This window comes from Pygocentrus nattereri, chromosome 1 (genome assembly GCF_015220715.1).
Source record: "Pygocentrus nattereri isolate fPygNat1 chromosome 1, fPygNat1.pri, whole genome shotgun sequence".
In the NCBI taxonomy this organism is placed as follows: domain Eukaryota; kingdom Metazoa; phylum Chordata; class Actinopteri; order Characiformes; family Serrasalmidae; genus Pygocentrus; species Pygocentrus nattereri.
This window is the reverse complement of record NC_051211.1, coordinates 19,479,607-19,504,630: the sequence shown is the minus strand read 5'-3', so window position 1 is coordinate 19,504,630 and position 25,024 is coordinate 19,479,607. Positions and strand designations below refer to the sequence as shown.

The following is a 25,024-nucleotide window of genomic DNA, read 5'->3' as shown; positions in this document are numbered from 1 at the left end:
TTCATCTCCGCCACCTCCAGCTCAGCCTCCTGTCTTTTAGACAGAGCCACAGTCTCCAAACCATACATTTTGAAAATAATAAAAATTATATATTAAATTAGAAAATCATGCAAATAGAAGCAATATAACTAGTCGTCCCAGATTTTTGGACCCCTCTGTATATCCAGTGACAGTTTTTTTGGCGTTTATTCTTAAATTCTTAAAATACCTAACACAACTCATAATGGGCATTTTAATGTTGGTTGTTGGATTGCTCTCCAGAGTTACTACACCCCCAATTCCAATGAAGTTGGGACATTGTGTAAAACATAAATAAAAACAGAATACGATGATTTGCAAATCCTTTTAAACCTATATTCAATTGAATACACTACAAAGACAAGAAATGTAATGTTCAAATGGATAAACTTTATTGTTCTTTGCAAATATTCACTCATTTTGAATTTGATGTATGAAACACATTCCAAAGAAGTTGGGACAGGGGTATGTTTACCACTGTGTTACATCACCTTTCCTTTTAACAACACTCAATAAGCGTTTGGGAGGCTTACAAGCTTTGTAGGTGGAATTCTTTCCCATTCTTGCTTGATGTACAACTTCAGTTGTTCAACAGTCCGGGGTCTCTGTCGTCGTATTTTGCACTTCATAATGCACCACAGGTTTTCAATGGGAGACAGGTCTGGACCTCAGGCAGGCCAGTCTAGTAATCGCACTCTTTTACTACGAAGCCACACTGTTGTAACATGTGCAGAATGTGGCTTGGCATTGTCTTGCTGAAATAAGCAGGACGTCCCTGAAAAAGACGTTGCTTGGATGGCAGCAGATGTTGCTCCAAAACCTGTTTGTACCTTTCAGCATTAATGGTGCCTTCACAGATGTGCAAGTTACCCATGCCACTGGCACTAACACACCCCATACCATCAGAGATGCTGGCTTTTGAACTTTGCACTGGTAACAATCCAGACAGTCCTTTACCTCTTTGGCCCAGAGGACACAACGTCCATGATTTCCCAGAACAATTTGAAATGTGGACTCGTCAGACCACAGGACACTTTTCCACTTTGCGTCAGTCCATCTCAGATGAGCTTGGGCCCTGAGAAGCCGGTGGCGTTTCTGGGTGTTGTTGATATATGGCTTTTGCTTTGCATGGCAGAGTTTTAACTTGCACTTGTAGATGGAGCCAGGGGCGTTGCCTGGGTATGTAAAGATCCGGGGCTCTGCCCAATTATATATATATATATATATATATATATATATATATATATATATATTTATTTATTATTATTATTTTTTTTTTTTTTTTACAATACGTACCCTGATATATAATGTTTAACACTATAATATGGAGTTATATTTTTTTATTCAACAGATTTAAAATTGAACAAAGGGTGCACAAATTCTGCAGAATGACTGTTGGTGACCTAAAGATAGTGAGCTTTTACTAAAGGATCTAACTAATTCCGAAGCTGACTAGTGACAAGCTGCATTTTATTAAGCACACAGTGGGTTTGATCTGTGTGTTTTGATTCGGAGACGTGTGTTTTTAACCAGCTATCAGATAGCTCCACAAACAATGTCATCACAGTTTACATAGTTAACTACCGTTACCTTTCTCCTTGAAAAAACGCCATATATCCATTTTCTTTCACCGTCAGCTACCTGCAACCTGCTGCCAAAAATGGCTAGAGCACATGTGCGCTCCCCCACGGGGGTGGGGGTGGGCTCTCCTCCGCGCCCGCAAAACCAGCAAGCTGATTGGCTGTTTCTCCTGAAAGGCAGAACTTTATCCTTGAAGCGGCACTATGATTGGCGTTAAGAGATTTCCTATTCTCACAGCAGCATTGGCCTCCTCATTAATAGTACAGCTGAGCGAAAAGGTTCGGGGCTACTGGATAATCATTCAAGCCCACCCCAGGCGACGCCCCTGGATGGAGCGACGAACTGTGTTCACTGACAATGGTTTTCTGAAGTGTTCCTGAGCCCATGTGGGAATATCCGTTACAGAATGATGTCGGTTTTTAATGTAGTGCCATTTGAGGGATCGAAGGTCATGGGCGTCCAATGTTGGTTTTCTGCCTTGCCGCTTGCTTGCAGAGATTTCTCCAGATTCTCTGAATCTTTTGATGATATTATGGACTGTAGATTATGATAATCCCTAAATTCCTTGCAATTGCACATTGAGAAACATTGTTCTTAAACTGTTGGACTATTTGCTCACGCAGTTGTTCACAAAGTGGTGAACCTCGCCTCATCCTTGCTTGTGAATGGCTCCCTTTATACCCAATCATTACACTCACCTGTTTCCAATTAACCTTTTCACCTGTGGAATGTTCCAAACAGGTGTTTTTTGAGCATTCCTCAACTTTCCCAGACTTTTGTTGCCCCTGTCCCAACTTCTTTGGAACGTGTTACAGTTTATCCATTTGAACATTAAATATCTTGTCTTTGTAGTGTATTCAATTGAATGTAGGTTGAAAAGGATTTGCAAATCATCGTATTCTGTTTTTATTTATGTTTTATACAACTCCCCAACTTCATTGGAATTGGAGTTGTACCTTTGTAACATGAAATTAATGGAAATATGGCACGTATGAATGTTAATATATTTTTTTAAGTGATAGGCAAAATCCTGGTAAAGATCCTGGCAAAATGTGTAACCCAGAATTTCTAAATACTTCCATAAGACTGCGCAAAATTGCCTGAAACTAGCCTGTTGAAGTACAAATCCAGTACCTAAACAGCTGAGACAAAATTAATGCAAATAAATACAGAAAGCAGGGATTTGCTAATTTTAGACCTGGGTTCAATTTAAAATGATACATAGGATTCAGCTAATTAACCTCATAGTTTTTTGTTTAACTTTGTGGTCTTCTGGGCTTTTCTGGTGTTTCTGAACTTAGCAGTCTGTTCTTTCATTTTTAGAATGTACGAAAAAGTGGATTTGTCCACATCTAATGTTTTTGCTATCACTCTGATGAGTTTTTTTTTTGGACTTTGTATTGCATGATACACTATATGGACAGAAGTATCGAGACACCTACACATTATGCTCACAAGAGCTTTTATGACACCTCATTCTAAATCCATAGGCATTAATATGGAGTTGGTCCCCCCTTTGCTGTAACAGCTTTCATTCTTTTGTGAAGCTTCCTGTGTGATTTTGGAGTCTGTCTGTGGGAATTTTTGCCCATTCCTCCAGAAGAGCATTTGTGAGATCAGACACTGATTTTGTATGAGAGAGCCTGGCTCACAATCTCTGTTCTAGTTCATTCCAAAGGTGTTTGATGGCAGGGCTCTGTGAGGGCCAGTCAAGTTCATGAAGTTTCTGATATTCACCAGTGTTTCCTTATTTGGATTTGTTCTTAGGTACGAACAGAATCTACACACTCAAGAATTGTGAACAATTCAGTTGTTTAGGAACACATCATGTATCTGACGTAGACTTTTTCTTAGGACCTTTCTCAAGAACATGTTTAAGAACAAACTTAGAAAGATATTGGTGAATGAGGTCCATTGCTTTTTTATACTAGAGGAGACTCTTTAAATGTACAGGGTGAGTCACAGGACACCGTTTTATCTTATTTTATTTTTTATTATACTATCAACTTTTATCTCTGGGGTCATCTCAAACAAATTGTGTATGCTGAGGAAATCCGCAACAAACACTACCTTCAGCACAGTGGCGCAAAAAGGGGGTATGCAGCGTATGCGGCGCATATGGGCGCTGCACTAGAGGGGCGCCAAAACGATGCCGGAAAATTATTTCTAGTCTGCATTTTCTGTAAGAGCTGTTTGTTCAAGTATGATAATACACATCAAAAAACAGCACAGCACTAATCAGGCGCCCATCCACTCCGTCCCCTACTCTCCTGTCATTTGCTCCCAAACACAGGCACTTGAGAACGCGCCCCATAGGGAACGCTTCAAGGCGTGTGTTTTTTTTGTTTTTTTTTTTCAAAACAGAAAACAAAACAGAAAACGGAAGAGGGAGAGAGAAAAAGATGTTGTAGGGATGAAGAAAAGCTTCTCAAAGTGGTTGAAAGACAGCAGGCTGGTCAGTTTATATGCTTTATTCACCTACGTCACCTTTGTCTACCAAAATGTGACGAAAGTACGAAAGTAGCGTTGGACCACTGGGTTCTAGCAAAGCTGCCTCACTGCTGCGTTCCCAAATGCACTTATTCAAAAATAAAGGAATCTAATAGAGGTCAAACCTTTCATAGTTTCCCCAAAGATCCCGGACTTCACCGTGAATAGATTCACACAATCAGAAGAGATCGCCTTTTCAATTTAAGATGTATGTTACTGTGCTAGCTAAGGCTAGCCATATTAATATTGTAGTGTAGATGGATTAAAATCATTTAGCTTACTTTAAATTGTGTTTAATATTGTTAGTGGAGTTACTTTTGTGCCATTGGCTAGGCTGTTTCTGTGTTCAGTTGTTTTGCGAGTCATGCGCAGCCGCAGTAGGAGAACAGTAGTCTAAGTTTGGTTTATGAAGAAGGCAGCTCGTAGCTCACCGCATGGACGAAAACAATAGCGTTCTGTGCCCGAGCAAGAGTTCCTCAACACCTGTAGCCAGACCGTAACCACACAGAGACTGTAACAGCGTCCCATTGATTTTGAGACTGTGGTGAGTGTTGGTTATTTCATTGCCCTGTACTGCCGAAGATTCTCAGTAAACAACTCGGCTAACTACCTTCAAGTGTCTTTGTCGCGGCTTGCTTCTACACCCACGCAAGTAAACTCCATAAACATCGAGACCATAAAAACGCGACAACTGGTGTCAGAACTGGGACATTTTGTGCTTGGAGTGTGACGATAACATTTAAAGTGCCACTTTTTGGGAGAAAACGAAGCGTTGAGCAAAACGCTACACATTGGCGGCTTACGATAGCTCTACGTTCTCTGCACAGCGCTGCGCATAAAAAAAAAAAACAAAGACGCCACAAGTTTGCGCAGAAACGTATTACAAGCGTCAAAGGTGCCACAAAAACGCGCAGGAAGACATTGTAAGCGCTCCACACGCCACTAAAATGTGCATACAGCTCCACAAACGCTAAGAAAAAAAAAAAAAACGAACAAAAAATAAAAATGTCAGAAGAAGACATTAGATGAGCTGTTGCTTCTGACTCTGAGCAGCCACCTACATGGCTGAAGGCTGTGTTGGAAAACCAAAGCAAAAGCAATCAGCAACTGCAAATGATGCTCACCCCAATTCTGCAGCAGATGACAGAATTTAGCCGTGTTGCTCCACCAAGTCAGCATGCTGAAAGGCCACCAGAGAGACACTCTCACCCAGCTGTCCTTCAGCCTGCCCCGTTGGAGACTGCACACAGGTCCAATGTTGCAAATACTGGTCCCTTTGCTGCAGAGCTGGATGTGATACAACAGTGAGCACGGAGCGCAGGCCCCAATAGAGCAATTCTAAATGCAGATCCTGATGTGAGACAGTGAACGGGCCCTCCAACGACCAACACCAAGTCATCCTGGCGATTACAGGCCTCGTGACACTAGTCAACAAACCCAGCATGCTGTGACTGAAGGCTATAAGGTGAAATTAGTCCTATTTGATGGAAATGAAGATTGGGAATCATTTCTCTTGCCATTTGAGAGGCTAGCCAGGAGGTATGGCTGGACCAGCACCCAGCGAGTAGACAGACTACACGAGTGCTTGCGTGGCGCTGCTATTAAGTATGTCTGCTCTCTACCTGAACACATTCGGGAAGACTATACTCTGTTAAAAGAGCAGCTTACACAGCGGTTTGGGCAGCAAGATCCCCCAACTATAGCGAGAAGGAAATTGGGAGAATTGAGACAGCTTAAGGGGTCAGCAGCTGAGTTTGCAGAGGAAATTAGACGGTTGGTCACTGTTGCATATCCTGGTGTAGACCTAGAGCTCCAGGATAAACTTGCAGTAGATGCATTCCTAAAAGGCCTAAAAAACCAGAAAGTCGCCTATGAAGTCATGAATCGAGAACCTCACTCACTGTTAGAAGCTCAAAAACTTGCTGAAGCGCATGAACAAAATTATCGTGCTACTGTGGGCAGAGAAGTTGATATCAGAGGTCGGGCTAGACGTATCAGCTGGGCTGACGAGGAAAACACATATGATGACCTGCATGTTGCATCTCGTAGAGTTCAAAGCCCAAGTTATGCTACTGCAGATAAATTTGCTACATTAGCTGAAAAAACTGCATGTCTGGCTGACTCACTGGAGAAGATCAAGTGCAACTACGTAACAGTAGATCAGCTCCAAGTCCTGATAAATAAGTTGGACCAGATCGAAGCCAAACTCGCTCAGCCTACAGCCCAAAGCCAAACAGACAAGCATGTGCACCATCATGGGAGGAGGCAAGGGCAGCAAGCCACCCCACTAGGAGACCAACCCAGAGTTCACTCTTTAAGCCCAAACCGAGCTACAGCGACATTGTGCTATAGATGTGGTGAAGTAGGGACATTTCCAACGAGAGTGTCAAAGGTCTCCAAGTCCAACGGTTCAACCTAACTCTAGTGTCAAAGAGTTTAGCCCAGCTACTTCCACAGGAAGGTGTATTCGCCAGAGAAGTCAGTCCCCAACCCCAAGGGTTAGCCGTGCCACATCCAGGGGCCCAAGCCTTATAATATCTCTTACAGTTAATAACATCCCTGTTCAAGCTGTAGTTGACACTGGTGCTGAAGCAACTGTAATTTCAGACAGTTTGTATCAACGTTTCCATCCCAGTGAACAGACTGCATCAAAAAAGACATGTCTTCGGAATGCTGAGTCTGGAAAGGAAATGATTGCTATGGGAGGACAGCGGGTCGACTTCCAGTTAGGCACTCGGAACTTTACATGGGAAGTTTATGTTGCCCCTATCCGTGATCACGTCCTTCTTGGCCTGGACCTGTTAAGAGCTGTAAATGTAACAATCTATGCCAGTGGGAAAGCGTTTATCGAAAATGAGTTGTTACCAGCTAAGATAGTTGGGGGGGAGGGGCCAGACTATCATATGGCTCGAGTACTCCTAGAGAAGGACACAACCCTGCCACCTGAATGTGAATGCTTGGTGTGGGGAGAAGTTGACCAACCCCATCCAGGGGTATGTGCTGTCCTAGAGCCCCTAAACGTCTCTGAGGCCGTCGCTTCAGGCAGCATTGCCACCATGATGGAAAAGCGAGTTCCAGTCAGGCTATACAATCTTTCAAGACACAAAGATGCTCTACCAAAAGGAGCTTGTCTTGGTCTCTTGGTAGAAACATATCCAGAAGATTCCCCTGAGACATCCCACAGTCTAGAAGTGCAACATAGTTCGCAATGGCCAGAGATAAGAAGGATAGAGACTGCAACAGAACTGCCTGAACATCTGCAAGAACTGTTTGCTCTATCCAGTGAAGTTCTCAGTGATGCACAGCAACAGAGACTCATTGCACTCTTACTGAAGTATCAGACACTTTTCTCAGCCAGTGACTCTGACCTGGGCTATCTAGCGTCTGTTACCCACAAAATCAATACAGGAACAGCTAGGCCAATCCGACAGCCAGTCCGAAGAACACCCCTTGGCTTCCAGAAAGAGGAAGAGAAGCATCTCCAAACTATGTTAGAGGCTGACGTCGTTGTACCTTCATCCTCTGAATGGGCATCACCAGTGGTGCTGGTACGGAAAAAGGATGGTGGAGTTCGCTGGTGCATTGACTACAGGCGCCTTAACAATGTCACTGTGAAGGACGCCTACCCCCTTCCCAAGATAGAAGAGTGTCTGGATGTTCTGGGAGGAGCTAATGTTTTCTCAACCCTCGATCTTCAGTCTGGATATTGGCAAATTGCTGTTGATGAGAAAGACTGTGAGAAAACAGCATTCATCACCCGATATGGCCTGTATGAGTATACACGCATGCCTTTCGGGCTGTGTAATGCTCCAAGCACCTTTCAGAGGGCAATGGAACTAGTGCTGCGTGGATTTCAGTGGGACACGCTGCTCATATACCTGGACGATGTTATCATCCTGGGCAAAGGGGTAGACGAAAGCCTTGATCGTTTGGAGGATGTCTTCCAACGTCTGAGCAGTTATGGATTAAAGTTGAAACCATCCAAGTGCCATCTTCTCAAAGAGCAAGTACTTTTCCTTGGACACGTAGTCAGTGGTGAAGGTATCAGTCCCAATCCAGCCCTTATCAAAGATGTGAAAAACTGGCAGCCTCCATGCTCTGTTCAAGACGTTCAAGCCTTCTTAGGGTTGTGCAACTATTATCGCAAGTTTGTCCCAGGCTTTGCAGAACTAGCTAGCCCATTAACCAGCTTAATGAAGAAAGGTACCTCATTTTCATGGGGGGCGAAACAGCAATGCGCCTTTGAGCAGCTCAAGGACAAACTTGTCTCATCTCCTGTCTTATCATGTCCCAGGGCAGAGGGAAAGTACATCCTAGATACAGATGCCTCTAACCACAGTATTGGAGCGGTTTTGTCACAGCTCCAATGGGAAGAAGAGAGGGTGATCACCTATGCCAGTGCTCACCTCACACCAACACAGAAAAGGTATTGTGTTACCAGACGAGAGTTATTGGCCGCTGTCCGCTACACTCGGCAATTCCGCCACTACCTGCTTGGTCAAAAGTTTGTGCTACGAACTGACCACCACAGCCTCACCTGGTTGTTCCGATTTAAACATCCTGAGGGACAACTGGCTCGTTTGCTGGAAGAACTGAGCCAGTATGACTTTGATATTGAGCACAGGGCAGGTAAACAACACTGTAATGCTGATGCCATGTCCAGACGAGATGGAGGAAGCTGGGATGAGTGCAACTGTTACCAAGCAGGCAAGGAACTGGCTGACCTACCTTGCAAAGGGTGTAAGCATTGCCAAAGACTCCATGACTTGTGGGAGAGATTTGGGGAGGATGTTGACTATGTAGTTCCCTTGGCATTAAGAAGCATAGAACAGGGACATGAGTATGGAGAGGATGTAAACAGTGGGAGTGAAGTGGCAGAAGGACACCCAAGTGCCCCACCAGAAACACCATCTACAAACTGGTTACAGCCCCTCTCCAGAGAGCAGCTGACACAAGAGCAGAAATCAGATCCGGTCCTGTCTATCTTATACAGGTGGAAGGAATGTGGCAGTCTTCCAAGGAAGGAGGAAGTGGCTCTGGAGAGCCCAGCTGTTCGTAAGTACTGGCTATGCTGGCCCCAAGTAGAACTGCAGCATGGAGTACTGTACTAACGCTGGGAGAGACCCGGGAACAAAAACCCATCCTTCCTGCTGCTGGTCCCTGCCTCACTGCGGGCGGAGGTTTTGAAGGCCTGCCATGATCCACCTCAGTCAGGTCACTTAGGGGAAGGAAAAACTCTGGAGTGTCTCCGTCAGAACTATCACTGGTATGGTATGGGAGAAGATGTCCACTTGTTCGTTCGGAGATGCAAGTACTGTAATGAGTGCAAGATGGTAGGTCGCACCAGACGTGCTAAATTGCAGCCCTACCAGGCTGGAGCGCCTTTGGACCGTGTACACCTGGATATCCTGGGCCCATTCCCAGTGTCTGGTTCTGGAAACAGGTACATCCTTGTCATTATGGACCAGTTCACCCGCTGGGTTGAAGCCTTACCAGTTCCAGATCAAGGAGCTGAAACTACTGCCAAGAAACTGGTGCATGAGTTTGTAGCCCGGTTCGGCGCTCCACTAGAGCTTCACACAGATCAAGGTAGCAATTTTGAAAGCTTGCTCTTCAAGAATGTGTGCAAACTACTACAAGTCTCAAAGACAAGAACAACACCCTACCATCCAGCATCTAATGGCCAAGCCGAGAGATTTAACAGGACATTGCTACAGATGATAAGGTGCTATGTTGATAGGAACCAGAAAAACTGGGACGAGCATCTACCACTCCTAACCGCAGCCTACCGTAGCTCCGTGCATGTCACAACGAAGCATACACCAAACAGACTCATGTTAGGAAGGGAAGCACACCAACCTCAAGACCTCTGGACTGGTGTGGCAGAGTTGCAAGATAGTGGCCTGGAAGTCCCAGAGTTCCTTTACAGACTGGAAGAAGGAATGAAAGAGACGCATAACATAGCAAGAGAGAACCTTAGAGCTGCTCAACGAAAACAAAAGAAAGTGTATGACCTGAGAGCACAAGAGAAGTCTTTCAGTGTGGGAGATCTTGTGTACATGAGAGACACCACCAAACGTATAGGTCACAGCCCAAAACTGCAGCCTCCTTGGAAGGGACCATTCGTGGTTTCGGCATGCTATGGCCCAGTGCTCTATGAAATCCAGGGGGTGCGACACAGAAAGATCATGCATCATGATAGACTCATGCCTTATGACAGCAAGGTCATACCAGCTTGGATTCAACGTCAGCGAAATCGGGTCCTGCAAGATAGTGCTACTCACCCGGATCCGGACACTCACCTTGGTTCTCCAGGCTACACTGAACAACTGCCTGTCAGCAGTGCTGAGACTTCAGACATAACGGAACCAACCCAGAAAGAAACATACACAGAGGAACTGGACATTGAGAGAAACACAGAACAACACAAGGAATGTCCGAAAACACAAAGAGGTCGAGAGATCCGAAGACCTGCAAGATATAACAGTTAAAAAGAGTTCCAAGGACATTCTAGAGTTAACAGTTACACATAAATAATTGTTCACATGTTTAATATTCCAGTAGGTACTGAAGGGACTCAGTACTCCAGAGAGGGGGGTGGTGTAGTGTAGATGGATTAAAATCATTTAGCTTACTTTAAATTGTGTTTAATATTGTTAGTGGAGTTACTTTTGTGCCATTGGCTAGGCTGTTTCTGTGTTCAGTTGTTTTGCAAGTCATGCGCAGCCGCAGTAGGAGAACAGTAGTCTAAGTTTGGTTTATGAAGAAGGCAGCTCGTAGCTCACCGCATGGACGAAAACAATAGCGTTCTGTGCCCGAGCAAGAGTTCCTCAACACCTGTAGCCAGACCGTAACCACACAGAGACTGTAACAGCGTCCCATTGATTTTGAGACTGTGGTGAGTGTTGGTTATTTCATTGCCCTGTACTGCCGAAGATTCTCAGTAAACAACTCGGGTAACTACCTTCAAGTGTCTTTGTCGCGGCTTGCTTCTACACCCACGCAAGTAAACTCCATAAACATCGAGACCATAAAAACGCGACAATATTACCCAGCCAGCCAGATGAATGATAGCAGTGAGGCAGCAAGCTAACGTTAAAGCTAAACTTGGTTCTCCAGCTACGACCTGATTAACCCTGAACTGGTTATTTTCTCGGTTTAACTTCAAAACGAGTGACATTAGTCAAGCCATAGCTCTTTATGGTAGCCTGTTTAGCTAGCTAACCTAGCTAGTCAACATTCTAGTTAATATCCTAACCGTGATAGCCTGGTCTAAAGCTCAGCTCGCTGGTGTCACTAAATCATCTTAAACTCTTAGTTTCTAGCCACATTCAGACACATTCAGCCTGTAACTGTTTTAGTTGAGTTTTCCTTTACATTTTTATTTATTTTGTCCTTTTATTTATTTAATTTTCTGTTTTACCTTTTTATTTATTTTATTCCATACTTTTCACCTTGTACCTTTTTATTTCATTTATTTCTTCCTTTTATTTATTCTGTCTTCTGTTTTACTGTTTATTTTATTTCCATAATTTACTTTTTTATATAAACTAGGTGTTTTAACCTTTTTTCTTTGTGCTTATATTTTATTATTCTAATTATAAATCTCTATTTTATTGCGTTACATTTTAGCCTGTCCACTTATCAGTTTATTCTGAATTATTTTATTTCTTCTTAATTAAATCCTCATTGCTTGTTTTTTGCTCTTACCATTTAATTTGTATTCTGTTTATAAAGTTCCTTATTTTAGCTTGCCTGCTTAAATATTTTATTTTAATTTTAATTTTTTTCAGTCACTTTAAGTTAAGGGGCGGGGTTTGGGGGGGGGGCGCCGATAATATGTTTACATCCACCTCAGAAAGTACTTTGCACCCCTGCTTCAGCACCACATCGTGGAGGCTTGTGACAGCATAAAAATAAAATAAACGGTGTCCTGTGATTTTTGAGTCACCCTGTAGAGTCTACAGGCTGCCAGAGAACTGCATGTCCAATGGAGAAGTAAGAAATAAAGGTTTAAAAGAAACCTCCTCCAGTGAGCAGCTGCGCTGTAATCATGTTTCAGCATCATCACCCCAACTGACCAGTAACATGGGTTGCTTCATGGTCTTTACAGTACTTCTCAGGTACTTATTCAGGACATGGTGCCTTTACACAGACATCCACATAAGAAGGTCTAACACCAGTGACACATCAGTACATCCGCCAAAACGACGCGATGCCATTTAATTATTATTCATATTATTTTAATGTAATTTGTATTTTAATTATATATTTTGGCAGTGGAGAATATCTGCAATAATAAATTCAGACAGTATTATGTTCAACATGACACTGAATTTATGAAGTGATAGTTTAGCATAACTTGAAACAGAGCTGTAGACTACTGACATTGTTTTATTCAGTGTACAGTAGATCAGTAGATCATTAAATCTCCATGTACATAATCCAGGTAGAATATGTTTTCTGAGACAGATGATCTGTTTAGACAGGACTCTGAACAAAGCCATAATGACAGTTTAGCTAACTAAGGATTTTATGCATTGAAATAAAAACATTAAGAAGTTCAATATCATGAGTTTCTGTTTTTTCTTTTCTTTTAATGTCCAAAGTCAGAGGTAAAGCAAAAGATATTTACCTGTCACGCATGTTTTAATAATATAATATGCTCATTGTTATTCTTCCATCTGTCTGTTTAATAATCTTTAGATGAAATACTCACTGAGCCTCTCTGCAGTTTGTGCTGGCTGGGATGAGTCTCTTGTAACCCTCTTCTGATGTGTTGTATTTCTTCAGGTTTAGTTCTTTCCTCACCTTCTCTGAATGGAGACGCATGTAGGCTATGGCTGAGCACTGTGCAGGAGTGAGATCCTTTTTAGAGAATTTATCTGGAATTAGAGAGAAACAATGAAAGACTTTCAGACTCTGCTGACATTCGGTGACTAACTTTCTTAATAAACGACCCTCTGAATGGACCTTAAAGTGAACAACAGTGGTCAGTGGTTCACTTTTATAGTAGATTCATAGTAAACTTTCATGAATATTAGTTTATGAGATTCTGATGTAAGAAATTACAATCACAAGTTTTTGGATAATGAAAGGAGGAGCTTGCTTTTAATAGCAAATCAGAATATTTGTTATTACTCCTTATTAAAGCAGTATTCTCTGTCTTTTTGTCTTCTTGTGTGTATTCAGTGCAGCGGCCATTTTCAGAGTAACCGCCTCCTTTTCTTTGACAAATTTAATGACATATAATGATCACATGATCACAATCACATGCCTTTGAACCTGCAGCTGATTGGTGATCATGTGTATGTAAAATCAGCTTTGAGTGCTTTTGCTCATATAAGTTGCATTATTGCCACTGCACACCGTTAGTAAATCTGGCCTGGAGTTTGTCTCACAGACAGCTGGACAGCATCATCACAGAAAACACAGAGCCCAGCTGCTCACTGCACCACCAGCTCTACTGACTAATAGAGCCCCTCAGATTAAAGCCCAGTGACATGCAGTATAATCACTCTAATAAATAATAGTTTTGTAGTCTGATCTTTGTCTCAGTGTACTTGTCTCATTCTCAGTGTAAGGTGAACTCAGAAATTGTTCTCGAAACCAGCCAAATGTGAGGTCTCAATCTGAGTGAATTAGAAGCTGAAAATCAAGAAAATCAGAATAAATGGATTAAAATAGTCCTTTCTCTGCAACTGGGCTTACATTAATGCAGATATGTAAAGTGCAATACAGTGCATGCCATATTTCTTTAATTTTCAGGAAACACTTTTTACTTATTCAATACAAATGTACCTTTTAAGATCCAAGCTGTAAATATTATTGATGCAATGGCAAAAACTGAAATGCAGATGATGGCAATCTTCCAGGCATGAAAACCTTTTCCTGAAATACAAAGCAGATAAAGTTTTACAGCAGGTTTTTCACTTTAAGCTTAACTTAATCATCCTTTATTAAGAATAATTTATTTACATTTTATGCTTAAATCAATTTATGACAGTGTATATATGACTTTTCCTGTAGGCTAGTGCTCTTGTAAATGAGCAAATTTCAAAGCCATGTCTAGAGCCAAAAAAAACAAGGCATTTGACCAGGGATGCTCAAGTCTGTGCATATAACTGTATAGAAGGCTGTGGGAAACCAACCAAAGTATATTTCTTTAAGTTAACAACTTATCTGAACTATCAGGACATTTATGCTGTACAGAAAATGAACATTGCTTCATGATATTTCTACTGCATTATTTAAAATCTCAGCTAGTTGCTAAATAAAGTTGTATTCCTACATATACTACATTTACTTCATGTACATAACATTTGTGATAAATTTGTGACTGAAAACGTGCATTAATGAGATCCTGCATTATCCATTTTCCTCCAAGCCATGCTGTGCTGGAGTATCTTAACTTTAAATGTCTCTGAATCTGCATAAGTTTACTTTACAGAGGAAATGCAGCATCTACATGAATTTCCTTTACAATGACGTTTGGTGAATTGAATATTTCAAGACAGAACTGTAATTCATCTAAGAATAAATTATTTTATAAGAATTATAATAAATATACATATTACGATAGCGCTTACCTTTGACTTCAACATAAATGGTTACATCATCCAAGTCAAATGACTGAATTACACATCTGTAAACCCCCTCATCAGAAGGTTGGACTGCTGAGAGTTTCAGTGAGGCGTTTCCTTTCTGCAGCTCTCCTTTAAACAGACCTGTCCTCCCTCTGTAAGACTCCATCTGCTGCTCATTGTTGTCTTTAAAACCTTCATACAGATGCACAAGTGTGTTCAACTGAGCCAGTTCCACTCTAATCCACTCTACTGTCATAGCCTCAGCACTGACTATGGGTTGTAGAGAACAGGGCAGAACCAGATCATCACCAGCTTCAGCAACAAGAGGAGCTTGTGGACCAACCACTTTTAAATGCACTGGAATAAGAAACAATATGGCCAGTAAGTATAAATATCAATATATCAAATCTATCAGAATCAGGTCTTCACCAGCTTCAACAACAAGAGGGGCATCTGGACCAATGACCTTCAAGCTTTCTGCGATGAAAAACAATCAAAAATACAATATAATTATCATCATATTGCAATGAATGTTAGCCAGCTCTTGGTCCATTCTTCTTCCAATCTGTTTCAGTGTAATAAGCTTCTCCCTGTTGTATAATATATTATTAAAGGGATGCTTTGATATGTTCACAATATTAATATACTAATATGAGCCTTCTATACTCTTGGTCTTCCGTTCACTACAGAACCTGGCCCCCCCTTACTTGTCCTCTTTATTTTCACGATACTGTCCTGCTCGCTCTCTCCGTTCCGCTGATGCTCACCTGTTGGTTGTTCCTCCAGTTCGACTACAAGGGTTCGGTGAACGAGCCTTCAGCGTTGTTGGCCCAAAGTTATGGAACTCGCTCCCCATTTCCCTGCGTTCCTGCACATCACTCAAGACTTTTAAATCTGAACTGAAAACACACCTGTTTCGGACTGCTTTTAATAACTCCTAATTGTTTTATATTATTTTTTGCTTTATCTGACCCTTTTTCCCATTTTATTTGTACAGTGTCCTTGGGTGTTTGAAAGGTGCTTTAAAATAAAATGTATTATTATTATTATTATTATTATTATTATAATACAGTGCCCTCCACAAATACTGGCAAGATCAAAATTAAAAACATTGCTTATTCTTTTGAACTTTCATTCAAATAATCCAGGTTTCTGTCAGTTGTCAGAAATAGAAAACAGTGGCAGCAGCTCAGTAGTGTTGGGGGACCACTGTGTTTGGTGTTAAACTTTAAACAATAACAGGAGTGTAAAATGCCACAAAGCATTAATGATGTATAACACTGTCCACTGCAGTTGTTCTTTTTAACACTATTCAGCGTCACATTAACACTGAAAGTTTAACACTGTAAACAGTGTGATTTTTACTCTCTGTAGAGACCATTTACGCTTCAAACTAATAATGAAATGAACTCATTAGGTGTTGAATTAACACTGCTGATCTTACACTCACAGTGAAATGCTCAATAACAGTGAAGGTAAAACAGGAATTTGTCATGATTTGTAGTTTACAATAAAGGATCACAGGTTTTTAATTATATATATTTTCCTTCTACATAAGTTATATAGCATATATGGAGCATTGTATCAAACTGGCTTACAGTCAGAGCTAAAAACAGATTTCAGACTTTTAAGTGACTTGGACTTTAGACTTAAACCTTTTTGCTTTGAATGTGGACATGAGGATCAAGGATGCAGTCACACTTCCTGCTCTAAAATTCAGGGGTGTGGCTAAAATAAGGCTACACCACTGAACTAAAAACCTTTTGTATTTTGGAAGTGACATAAAAAAGTTGGACAGTTAGGGTGAAGCATTGGTTTTACTCGTGCCATGTCGTTCTGTCAAGAAATTATCCATTTTCCACTGCACTGGAGGTTTTAAAAGAAAAAACAAAACTTTATTTCCACGTTTCCCACAGGTACAATTATGAAACAAAACGCTGGCCACGGGCAGAAAACCGAGTGCTTCCACAGCTGATGGCTACCCCACTGCTGTTCCTTTCAAGCTCTCCCTAATCTATGGCTTTCCCCCAAAACAGCGTTTCTCTTAAAGAGACAGTACCCATTTATATTGAGACTGCAGTACCACAAAGTGAACTAACAAATAATAAAGCGAATTTATTTAGTTTAATCTAAATATTACACAAACTGCAAACTGTCTCATTAAATAAAAATAGCTTAAACCAATAGACAAAAAAGTAAATAACTGGAAATAAACATAGCATCTTAGAACAGCTTTGGTACTTGGCCCATACACAGCTCATGGTTTCATACGAAGCTTTTAGTTGAAGTCATTGGTGTGATCAACTTTATTCTTAAGTAACTGTGAAAAAAAGAATACAAATGGATTAAATGGCATGTGTTGGTGGATATTCCATGATTGATTGATTGTGGTTTGATGCTCTGTAGCAGCCATTTTATAAAATGCATTTTTCATTAAAAATGTCACTGGTGTTACCTTTCTTATGTGTAACACCAATGAGGATCAGTAACACCAGTGACAAATACAGAGAGAGAGAAAAGTGGACATTGCTGTAGAATGACCCATAAATATTTAGCTTAAAATTATTTGAACTAATGCAGTGGAATGGTTCAATATGGAGAATGCCTCCTCTTTAGCCAGGAGCAGATTTTATGATTCTAGGACTCTAAACAATAGACAGAAATTTTGAAAGAGGTTATTTATTAACACATACAGTATATCGAATTTGTATTTTCACTGGACCCTTGGATCATGTGGGCCCTAGGTGGCTACCTACCTTTCCTATTGCAAAGGTCATCCCTAACTTCAGAGGCAAATTTGAAGCAATTTGAAAAATAAATAAATATAACAATCAGGTATTTATAAAGAACATGATATGAGTAAATAAAAAGAAATCATTAACAATAAATAAAACCTGTAAATAGAACATCTTCCCTTTTCTCTCTTTGTCTCACACACACACACACATACACACACGGGAACTGTGGACACGTACCTGCTGAAGTCTCCATTAAAGCAGAGAAAATAAGAAGTGTCACTCTGAGAAACTCCATCCCTGAAATAGAACAGAACCATGTCTGATCAGCTGAACACACCCTAAAATCCAGCCCTGGAGATCAACCACCCTGCAGGGTTTAGTTTCATCACAACAGACTGTAACATTCAGAGTTTTTTGAAAGCTTTCATTAACTAGAAGTATTCATTCTGTACTTTTGAGTGCACTCTTCCAGTAGCAGTGGAAGCCACTGTGTGTTGAGTGATTGATTTACTCTATGAAGAAATACACTGATCATTTATTCATCTAAGTCTGGACAGCCATTGATTTGAGCCTGAGTAGCCTTTGGCCTTACTGAATCTGAGGAGCCACTGAACATACAAAGCCAAAGGAACCAGTGACTCTACTGAGTCTAAGAAGCCACTAAACCAGGTAAATGTAAAAAGCCCTTGATCCTACTGAGTCTGAGGACCCACTGAATCTACTACATCTGAGAAACCATTAATGACTCTTAGAATGAACCACTGACCCAACTGACTCTGACAAACCAGTTGCTCTTCTGAGTTAGAAATATTGACTCAAGAATCTACAGAATAATTAACAATACTGAGTCTGAGCAACGCCTGGTGCTACAAAACCTAAAAACCATTGACTCTACTAAATCATCATATAATAATAATAATAATGAATTAATAATGCAAAACATCAACTAACAGGTGTTTTTGTGTGTGTGTGTGTGTGTGTGTGTGTGTGTGTGTGTGTGTTCATGTTTTGCAGTAAAGCAATGTGCTACCACCTTGGCTAACAGCTCTCACCAGAGGCGGCAAATTCAGGCCCAGAAAGTTAAAGTCCTGTCCAGAATTTTGTTCCAACTGTCTGGACATTTCTGCTGCTGGTCAGTTTCATCCTGATTTTAATTTTCTGGACCTGAATTTATCACCTCTGCAAACCACAGAGAGCATGTTCAGTCTACAGAGTGTAAGCTGGAGTTTTCTCTCAGCTCTACTAAAACCAGTCTGCTGTTACAGTGATCTATGATTGGGGTGTGAAGGAGCTCAGCAATGTGTTCTGATACGTCATTTAAAAACATACAGATCCAGGCTTCACACACTAAACAGATGAACAAATGTCAATATTGAACCAGCTCCACATGTTAGTTGATATAAGCCTTCACTAACACACAAAATGAAATTTCAGACAACATCCATAATATTTTGCCCCAGAATCTCTTATAAATGATTTACATGAACACAATACATCTAATAATTCATCAATCACAGCATAGCCTAGCTTAGCCCAGCATCAAAACAGGCATCAAGCACATTGTACATAGATAGCTAGATGGACAAATGATCACATGATTCACTGAACTGAAAGCTCCCCTCTTTCATTCAGACAGTGTGTTGAATATTCAGAAGCAGTAAGAATGTAAGAATGTAAGAGCTGAGAGCAGCGTTACCTGTTTCTGCAGTCAGTCTTCAAAGTCTTCAGTTATATCAGTTTAATCAGGAGATCCAGAGCTGCAGCACAGAACACACACATCAGCTCACACTCGCATCTCTATTTCAGCACTGCAGCTTCTCACTGTACATCACTTTACTGTATTACACACCTGTACACACTCTCTGCTTCTCCACTGCCATCGAGACTGAATGATCATCTGCTGTACTTTCCTTTTCATTACAAATACAAAACCAGCCTAAACTGGTTTACCTCACTTTATATCAGTAGTGCATCTGAAGGCATATCAGATTACCTTCCGTGTGTGTGTGTGTGTGTGTGTGTGTGTGACAAGAGAGAGAGAGTTTGTAGTGTTTATAAATTGTTTCACTCAAGTTAAAGCCTAAACCTGTTTGTCTGTCTGAAGCTGAGCTACATTTCATCAGAACAACATCAGATTCCACAGAACAACAAGCCACATTCCACACACAGGAGTGTCTGAGCTCATTTTTATTGAGAGTGTATTATCAGGGATGGGATAGTTACTGAAAAATGAGTAGTTAGCTACTTTCTAGCTACTTTCCCCAACTGTGTAACTAGCTACAATTCAGCTACATTTCCAGAAAAAGCAGTGGCTACTTTTTAGCTACTTTCAAAGCGCAACTGTCAGAATGTTTGTGAATCTCCACCTGACACACCAAACTAGCCCAACTGATAGTGAGAACAAGACACTGCATTTTCCAGGTTTTCCCTAACAAAAATAAACAAATATAACTGAATACAAACTAAAGAATTTGGTGCAACATGTTGTGAACTGTTGAAATAAAACCGCTCCAATTTAAACATTTCAGCAAGACACACTGATCCAGCACAACATTATGACCACATCTTTGTTTTGATGCTCATTGTCCATTTTATGAGCTCCACTTACTCTATAGGTGCACTTTGTAGCTCTACCATTACAGACTGTCCCTCTGTTTCTCTGCATACTTTGTTAGCCCCCTTTTACCCTGTTTTTCAGTGGTCAGGACGCCTATGGTGAGCAGGTACTATTTTGATAGTAGCTCATTCTCAGCACTGCAGTAACACTGACATTGTCGTGGTGTGTTGTGCTGGTACAAGTGGATCAGACCCAGCAGTGCAACTGGAATTTTTAAACACCTCAGTCTCACTGCTGCACTGAGAATAGTCCAGCAACCAAAAATATCCAGTCAACAGCGTCCTGTGACCACTGATGAAGGACTAGAGGGTGACCAATACAAATTATGCAGCAGCAGATGAGCTATCGTCTCTGACTTTATGTCTACACGCTGAACCATCAATGTGGGTGCATCTAATAAAGTGGACAATGAGTGGACACAGTGTTTAAAAACTCCAGCAACACTGCTGTGTCTGATCCACTCAAACCAGCACAACACAACACACCATCATGTCAGTGTTACTGCAGTGCTGAGAATGATCCACCACCCAAATTGTACCTGCTCTGTGAGGGTTTATGGGGGTCCTAACCACTGAAGAACAGGGTAAAAGGGGGTAACAAAGTATCAGACAAACAGATGGACTACAGTCTGTAATAGTAGAACTACAAAGTTCACCTATACGGTAAGTTGAGCTGATAAAATGGGCAATGAGTTTCAAAACAAGGAAGTGGTCATGATTTTATGACAGCAGAGGCAACAGACAGTGGTAGAGATGATGAAGGGCCTTGAAGTACACCAGGCTTTGTTTACAAAGACAAAATATCAGAGCAATAATGCAGTAAAAGGCAGTTTCATAGTGGCAGAAGAAATCAGCTGAATCAGGCTGACCTTTTACTGAGAGTGTTCAGAAATAAGGCAACCTAATGCAAACGTGAGTCTTAACATAAACGTAGTGGCTGATCAAGTGGATGAGTTAGCCACAAATTTCTAACATTTCAAGCATTCATGTAACACTTCAAGGTCTACACCATGGCCAGTTCTGGTTAAAGCAATATGTTATTTTAGAATGAAATAAAACCACAGTCATGGCTCTTGGATTTGATGAGATTTTTTAATATTTCCCCTTTTGTGGTTGAAGTTGATACCCATGATCTACAGCATATGCTATTGTAAATTATTTTGAGGTTGTTGAAAGTAACAAACTCTTTTTGCTCTAATGTAAGCCTGTATCTTTGCTGTCCATAAATGCAAGGCTTACACAACTAATTTTGACCCTATTTCACTGGGGAATACACACACTGACTCTGTGGCCTTGGTCACTACACTGCACTCTGTCTCCGCCACTCCAGATGTTGTTGTCCTGTGATGCTGAACAGACTGACTGCTCTGATTTCTCTCTCTCTCTCTCTCTCTCTCTCTCTCTCTCTCTCTCTCTCTCTCTCTCTCTCTCTCTCTCTCTCTAAAGAGCTTAAGTTAATTGGAGCAGGGAGCAGGACTGCAGACTACAGAGATCTTGTATTAAGGACCCGTCTACATGGCTGTAGTTTGATTCTGATGGACTCTGATGGAATTTTTTACATTTAGATAACAGGATGTATAGGCAGGGGAAAAAAGTCGTTAATAGGCTTGCCAGTGAGTGCCAGTGAAAATTTTATCAGATAATGGCACAGATTTTGTAAACAAACTGATTCAGCAACATTCTTATACTTTGAATCTGTGCACTGAAGTCTGCAGGGGCTGTGGAACATCTGAATCAGACCATTAAGTAAAACATGTTGAAGCTATTGGCTGACACAGGTCTAAATTGTGTGCAAGCTCTTCTAATTATTCTGGTGTATATTAGGGCACTAACCTCACTGGAATTTGTCTTAGCAAGTGTTGCTGACCACTCGTTCTGCTGTTGGAGTTGCTCAGAGAGACATTTGGATTCACTGCTCACATTGCAGGAAAGTGACTGTCCAGACAACTTTGTGTTAATGATGCAATCAATTGTACATACATAACTGTAGCACGGCCTCTGCTACCCTGTGATCAGGAAGGATGCTCGAGGCAGGGTGCATATGCTTTAAGAAGACTGATTGTATGAGAGACTGAGGGCAGAGGGGTGAGGGAGGGTTTGCTGGGCAATGTTCTAGTTTAGTTCAGCTGTAGTAGAGCCAGAGAGAATTATCTTATAGACTAAGATTAAGAGACCCTTATTAGTCCCACAATGGGGAAATTCCACCTCCGCATTTAACCCATCCGTGAAGTGAAACACCACATACACTCTAGTGAGCACACACACACTAGGGGGCAGTGAGCACACTTGCCTGGAGTGGTGGTATACATATGTATATGTGTGACTGCCTACAGTATATACTCTTTAGTGTAGCTGGTCTGGACGGTCCAACTAATAGCATACGCAGCTGTCACTGTGTCTTAAGATGTCATGACAGTGTTTATAAGATGTCTTGAGACAGAGCAGACCTGAAATGAAAATCCTAAAATTTCATCACAGGAACTACAGCAGGCTCTTGTTACTGTCGATGTGAAAGTGCATGACTCAACTATCAGAAAGAGACTACACAAGTTTAATTTTCATGGGAGGTGTGCAAGGAGGAAACCTTTGCTCTCTAGAAAAACATTAAGGCCAGACTGAAGTTTGCCAGAGAGAATGCAGACAAAGACCATGACTTCTGGAATAATGTTTTTTGGACAGATTTTGTCTAAAATTGAATTATTTGGACACCAGACATGTTTGGCGTAACCAAATACAGCATTCCCAGAAAAGAACCTCATCCCAACTGTGAAGCATGGAGGTGGAAGTGTCATGGTTTGGGGATGCTTTGCTGCAGCAGGACCTGGCCAGCTCACCATCATAGAATCCACTATGAATTCTATTGTGTATCAGAGGGTGCTTGAGGAACATGTGAAACCATCTGTAAAAAAATTAAAGCTGAAGCAGAACTGGACCCTGCAACATTAGAATGACCCAAAACATACCAGTAAATCCACCAAGGACTGGCTGAAAACTAAGAAGTGGAGAGTCCTGGAATGGCCAAGTCAAAGTCCGGAACTTAATCCCATTGTGATGCTGTGGAGTGACTTAAAATGGGCTGTATATGCAAGAAACCCCTCAAACATCTCACAGCTGAAAGAATTCTGCGTTGAGGAGTGGGGCAAACTTTCTTCAGATCGATGTCAGAGATTGGTAGATGGCTACAAGAAGCATCTCACTGAAGTTATTTCAGCCAAAGTGGGCAACACTAGTTTTTAGAAGGTAGGGTGTCCTAACATTTTCCTCCAGTATAATACGCATTTTTGTTCATATCACTGATTTCATGAGTAAAACAATGTTAATTTTTGTCGTTTAATTGCAATTAAATCAATTTCTTTTCCAAAAAACTATTTCTTAATAAAGAGCTGACTATTTAATGGGGTGTTCTAAGATTTTCACATGACTGTATATTAATAATCTACTTTTCCTCTGCTACATTTTAGTCAGTCATGTATAATGACCAGTTTGTTTTAAGTTCATTGTTATGCTTTTCTGTTATTGTTTTGCTGTATTTACCTCATGTGTCTGTTTTGTTTTAGATGTTTCTCATCAGAAATCATCTGAAGCTGAGCAACTGGTGAGACCCAAGTTTTAATTTTTTAAATAAAACTATAGGAATGTCAGACAGATGTTTAGTTTTGGCGTGTAACGGTGCAACCTCCAAAAGAAGAGACACCGGGATTTACGCACGGCCAAATTGGCGCTATGGGCGTGGGTGTGGACACGAGGAGGCGAGACTCCAAGTTCAAATGCACACGTGCTTATTTTATTACACTGAAAACAAAAGAAAAACTGAATTAAACAGAAATAAAACGAAAGATAAACTTGAGGCTTTGCTGCAAGGCTAATCCTCATCACAGGTTATTCCCAAACTGTTACAAGCAGCTAACAGCCTCATACCGGGATTAAACCACTCCTCCCACAGGTAGCTGAGAAGCCCCCCTTTGAAAGGGCATCGAGCGTTCTTATTGTCGAAGCCCCGCCCCGACTAAACTAATAATTTGCTTTAAGGGACGATGTCCCAGGGCTCTAATCTACATACACACACAAACATATATACACACCCATCTATACAGCTACTGACTAGTCGTGACTACTATATACATATTACCGGTAAGTATTCCTTAGTTAACTAATTCATTCCTTTGCAGGTTTTTCCCTTTAGAACACTGAGGCCCCTTTCCTTCCCTGAAGGTGGATCCGCCCAACAGGGACAAGAAGCCTCGGTCCACTTTACCTCCCATTTGCCCTCATCCCCTTCTACACAGGACATCAAGGTAGGTACATACAATATTCCTATTAATCTCGGTGATGGGCATACACTGCACCATCACATGGCGGGTATTTCAAACAAATATATTTCATAAACTATTTATGGTAATACAGAAGACCAGAATGTTTACGTAAAGCTGGGTTACTGTACACAAATATCTGCGCTTTATTCATTCAATTTATTAATATGTTATTTGCCATTACAGCTGTGTTAATATCCATATGACAATATCACCAACATTGTATTAATATTTATAAATTTACTTCTTCATGTTGCTTTAATGTGTAATACTGCAAGTGTCAGAGCCCTACAATTTGTAGCATACAGCATGTGGTAAAACACGTAATAGAGTTTAAAGTGCCACTGTGAACAACTCTGACTCTGAAGTTTTTCCACAATCGAACATTTTGTATCAAATACTTTTTTGCATTTTAATGATGGAATTATGCTTAAAAATGGTGGAATTCTCCTTTAACACAGCTTTTAACAGATACAGAAATCAGTACTAGCTCAACAGCAGATTATCATTTCTGTCATGTGTTGACTGAGGCATGCTAGAGGATGAAAACAATAGAATTGTGAATAATCTGATCAACTTTGTTTTCAATCCTTCCAAAGGAACATCCTCTCGTTAGGCCTCATCCAGTGTGGTGGCAGTCCATATCATTTTCAACACTCAACTGTGCTCTTACCCAAGTGGCCTC

The 25,024-nt window shown here is 41.0% G+C and overlaps 1 protein-coding gene across 3 annotated transcripts in view; it reads right to left on the bottom strand.

Annotated features, from left to right (window-relative positions):
• LOC108412962 (ribonuclease inhibitor-like) overlaps positions 1-19,326 on the bottom strand; it is a 35,462-nt gene extending 16,136 nt beyond the window's left edge. For 2 of the 3 annotated variants that reach the window (XM_037540422.1, XM_017685217.1), the window contains exons 1-6: positions 19,263-19,326; positions 19,110-19,170; positions 17,651-17,710; positions 14,679-15,032; positions 13,891-13,980; positions 12,809-12,974 (exon numbers count right to left, since the gene is read on the bottom strand). In XM_037540422.1, the coding sequence (XP_037396319.1) occupies positions 12,809-12,974; positions 13,891-13,980; positions 14,679-15,032; positions 17,651-17,708 (668 nt within the window). In that variant the 5' untranslated portion in view covers positions 17,709-17,710; positions 19,110-19,170; positions 19,263-19,326. The remainder of the gene's footprint in view (positions 1-12,808; positions 12,975-13,890; positions 13,981-14,678; positions 15,033-17,650; positions 17,711-19,109; positions 19,171-19,262) is intronic. The other variant, XM_037540423.1, reaches the window with a different exon arrangement.
• Between the last annotated feature and the right edge of the window lie 5,698 nt (positions 19,327-25,024).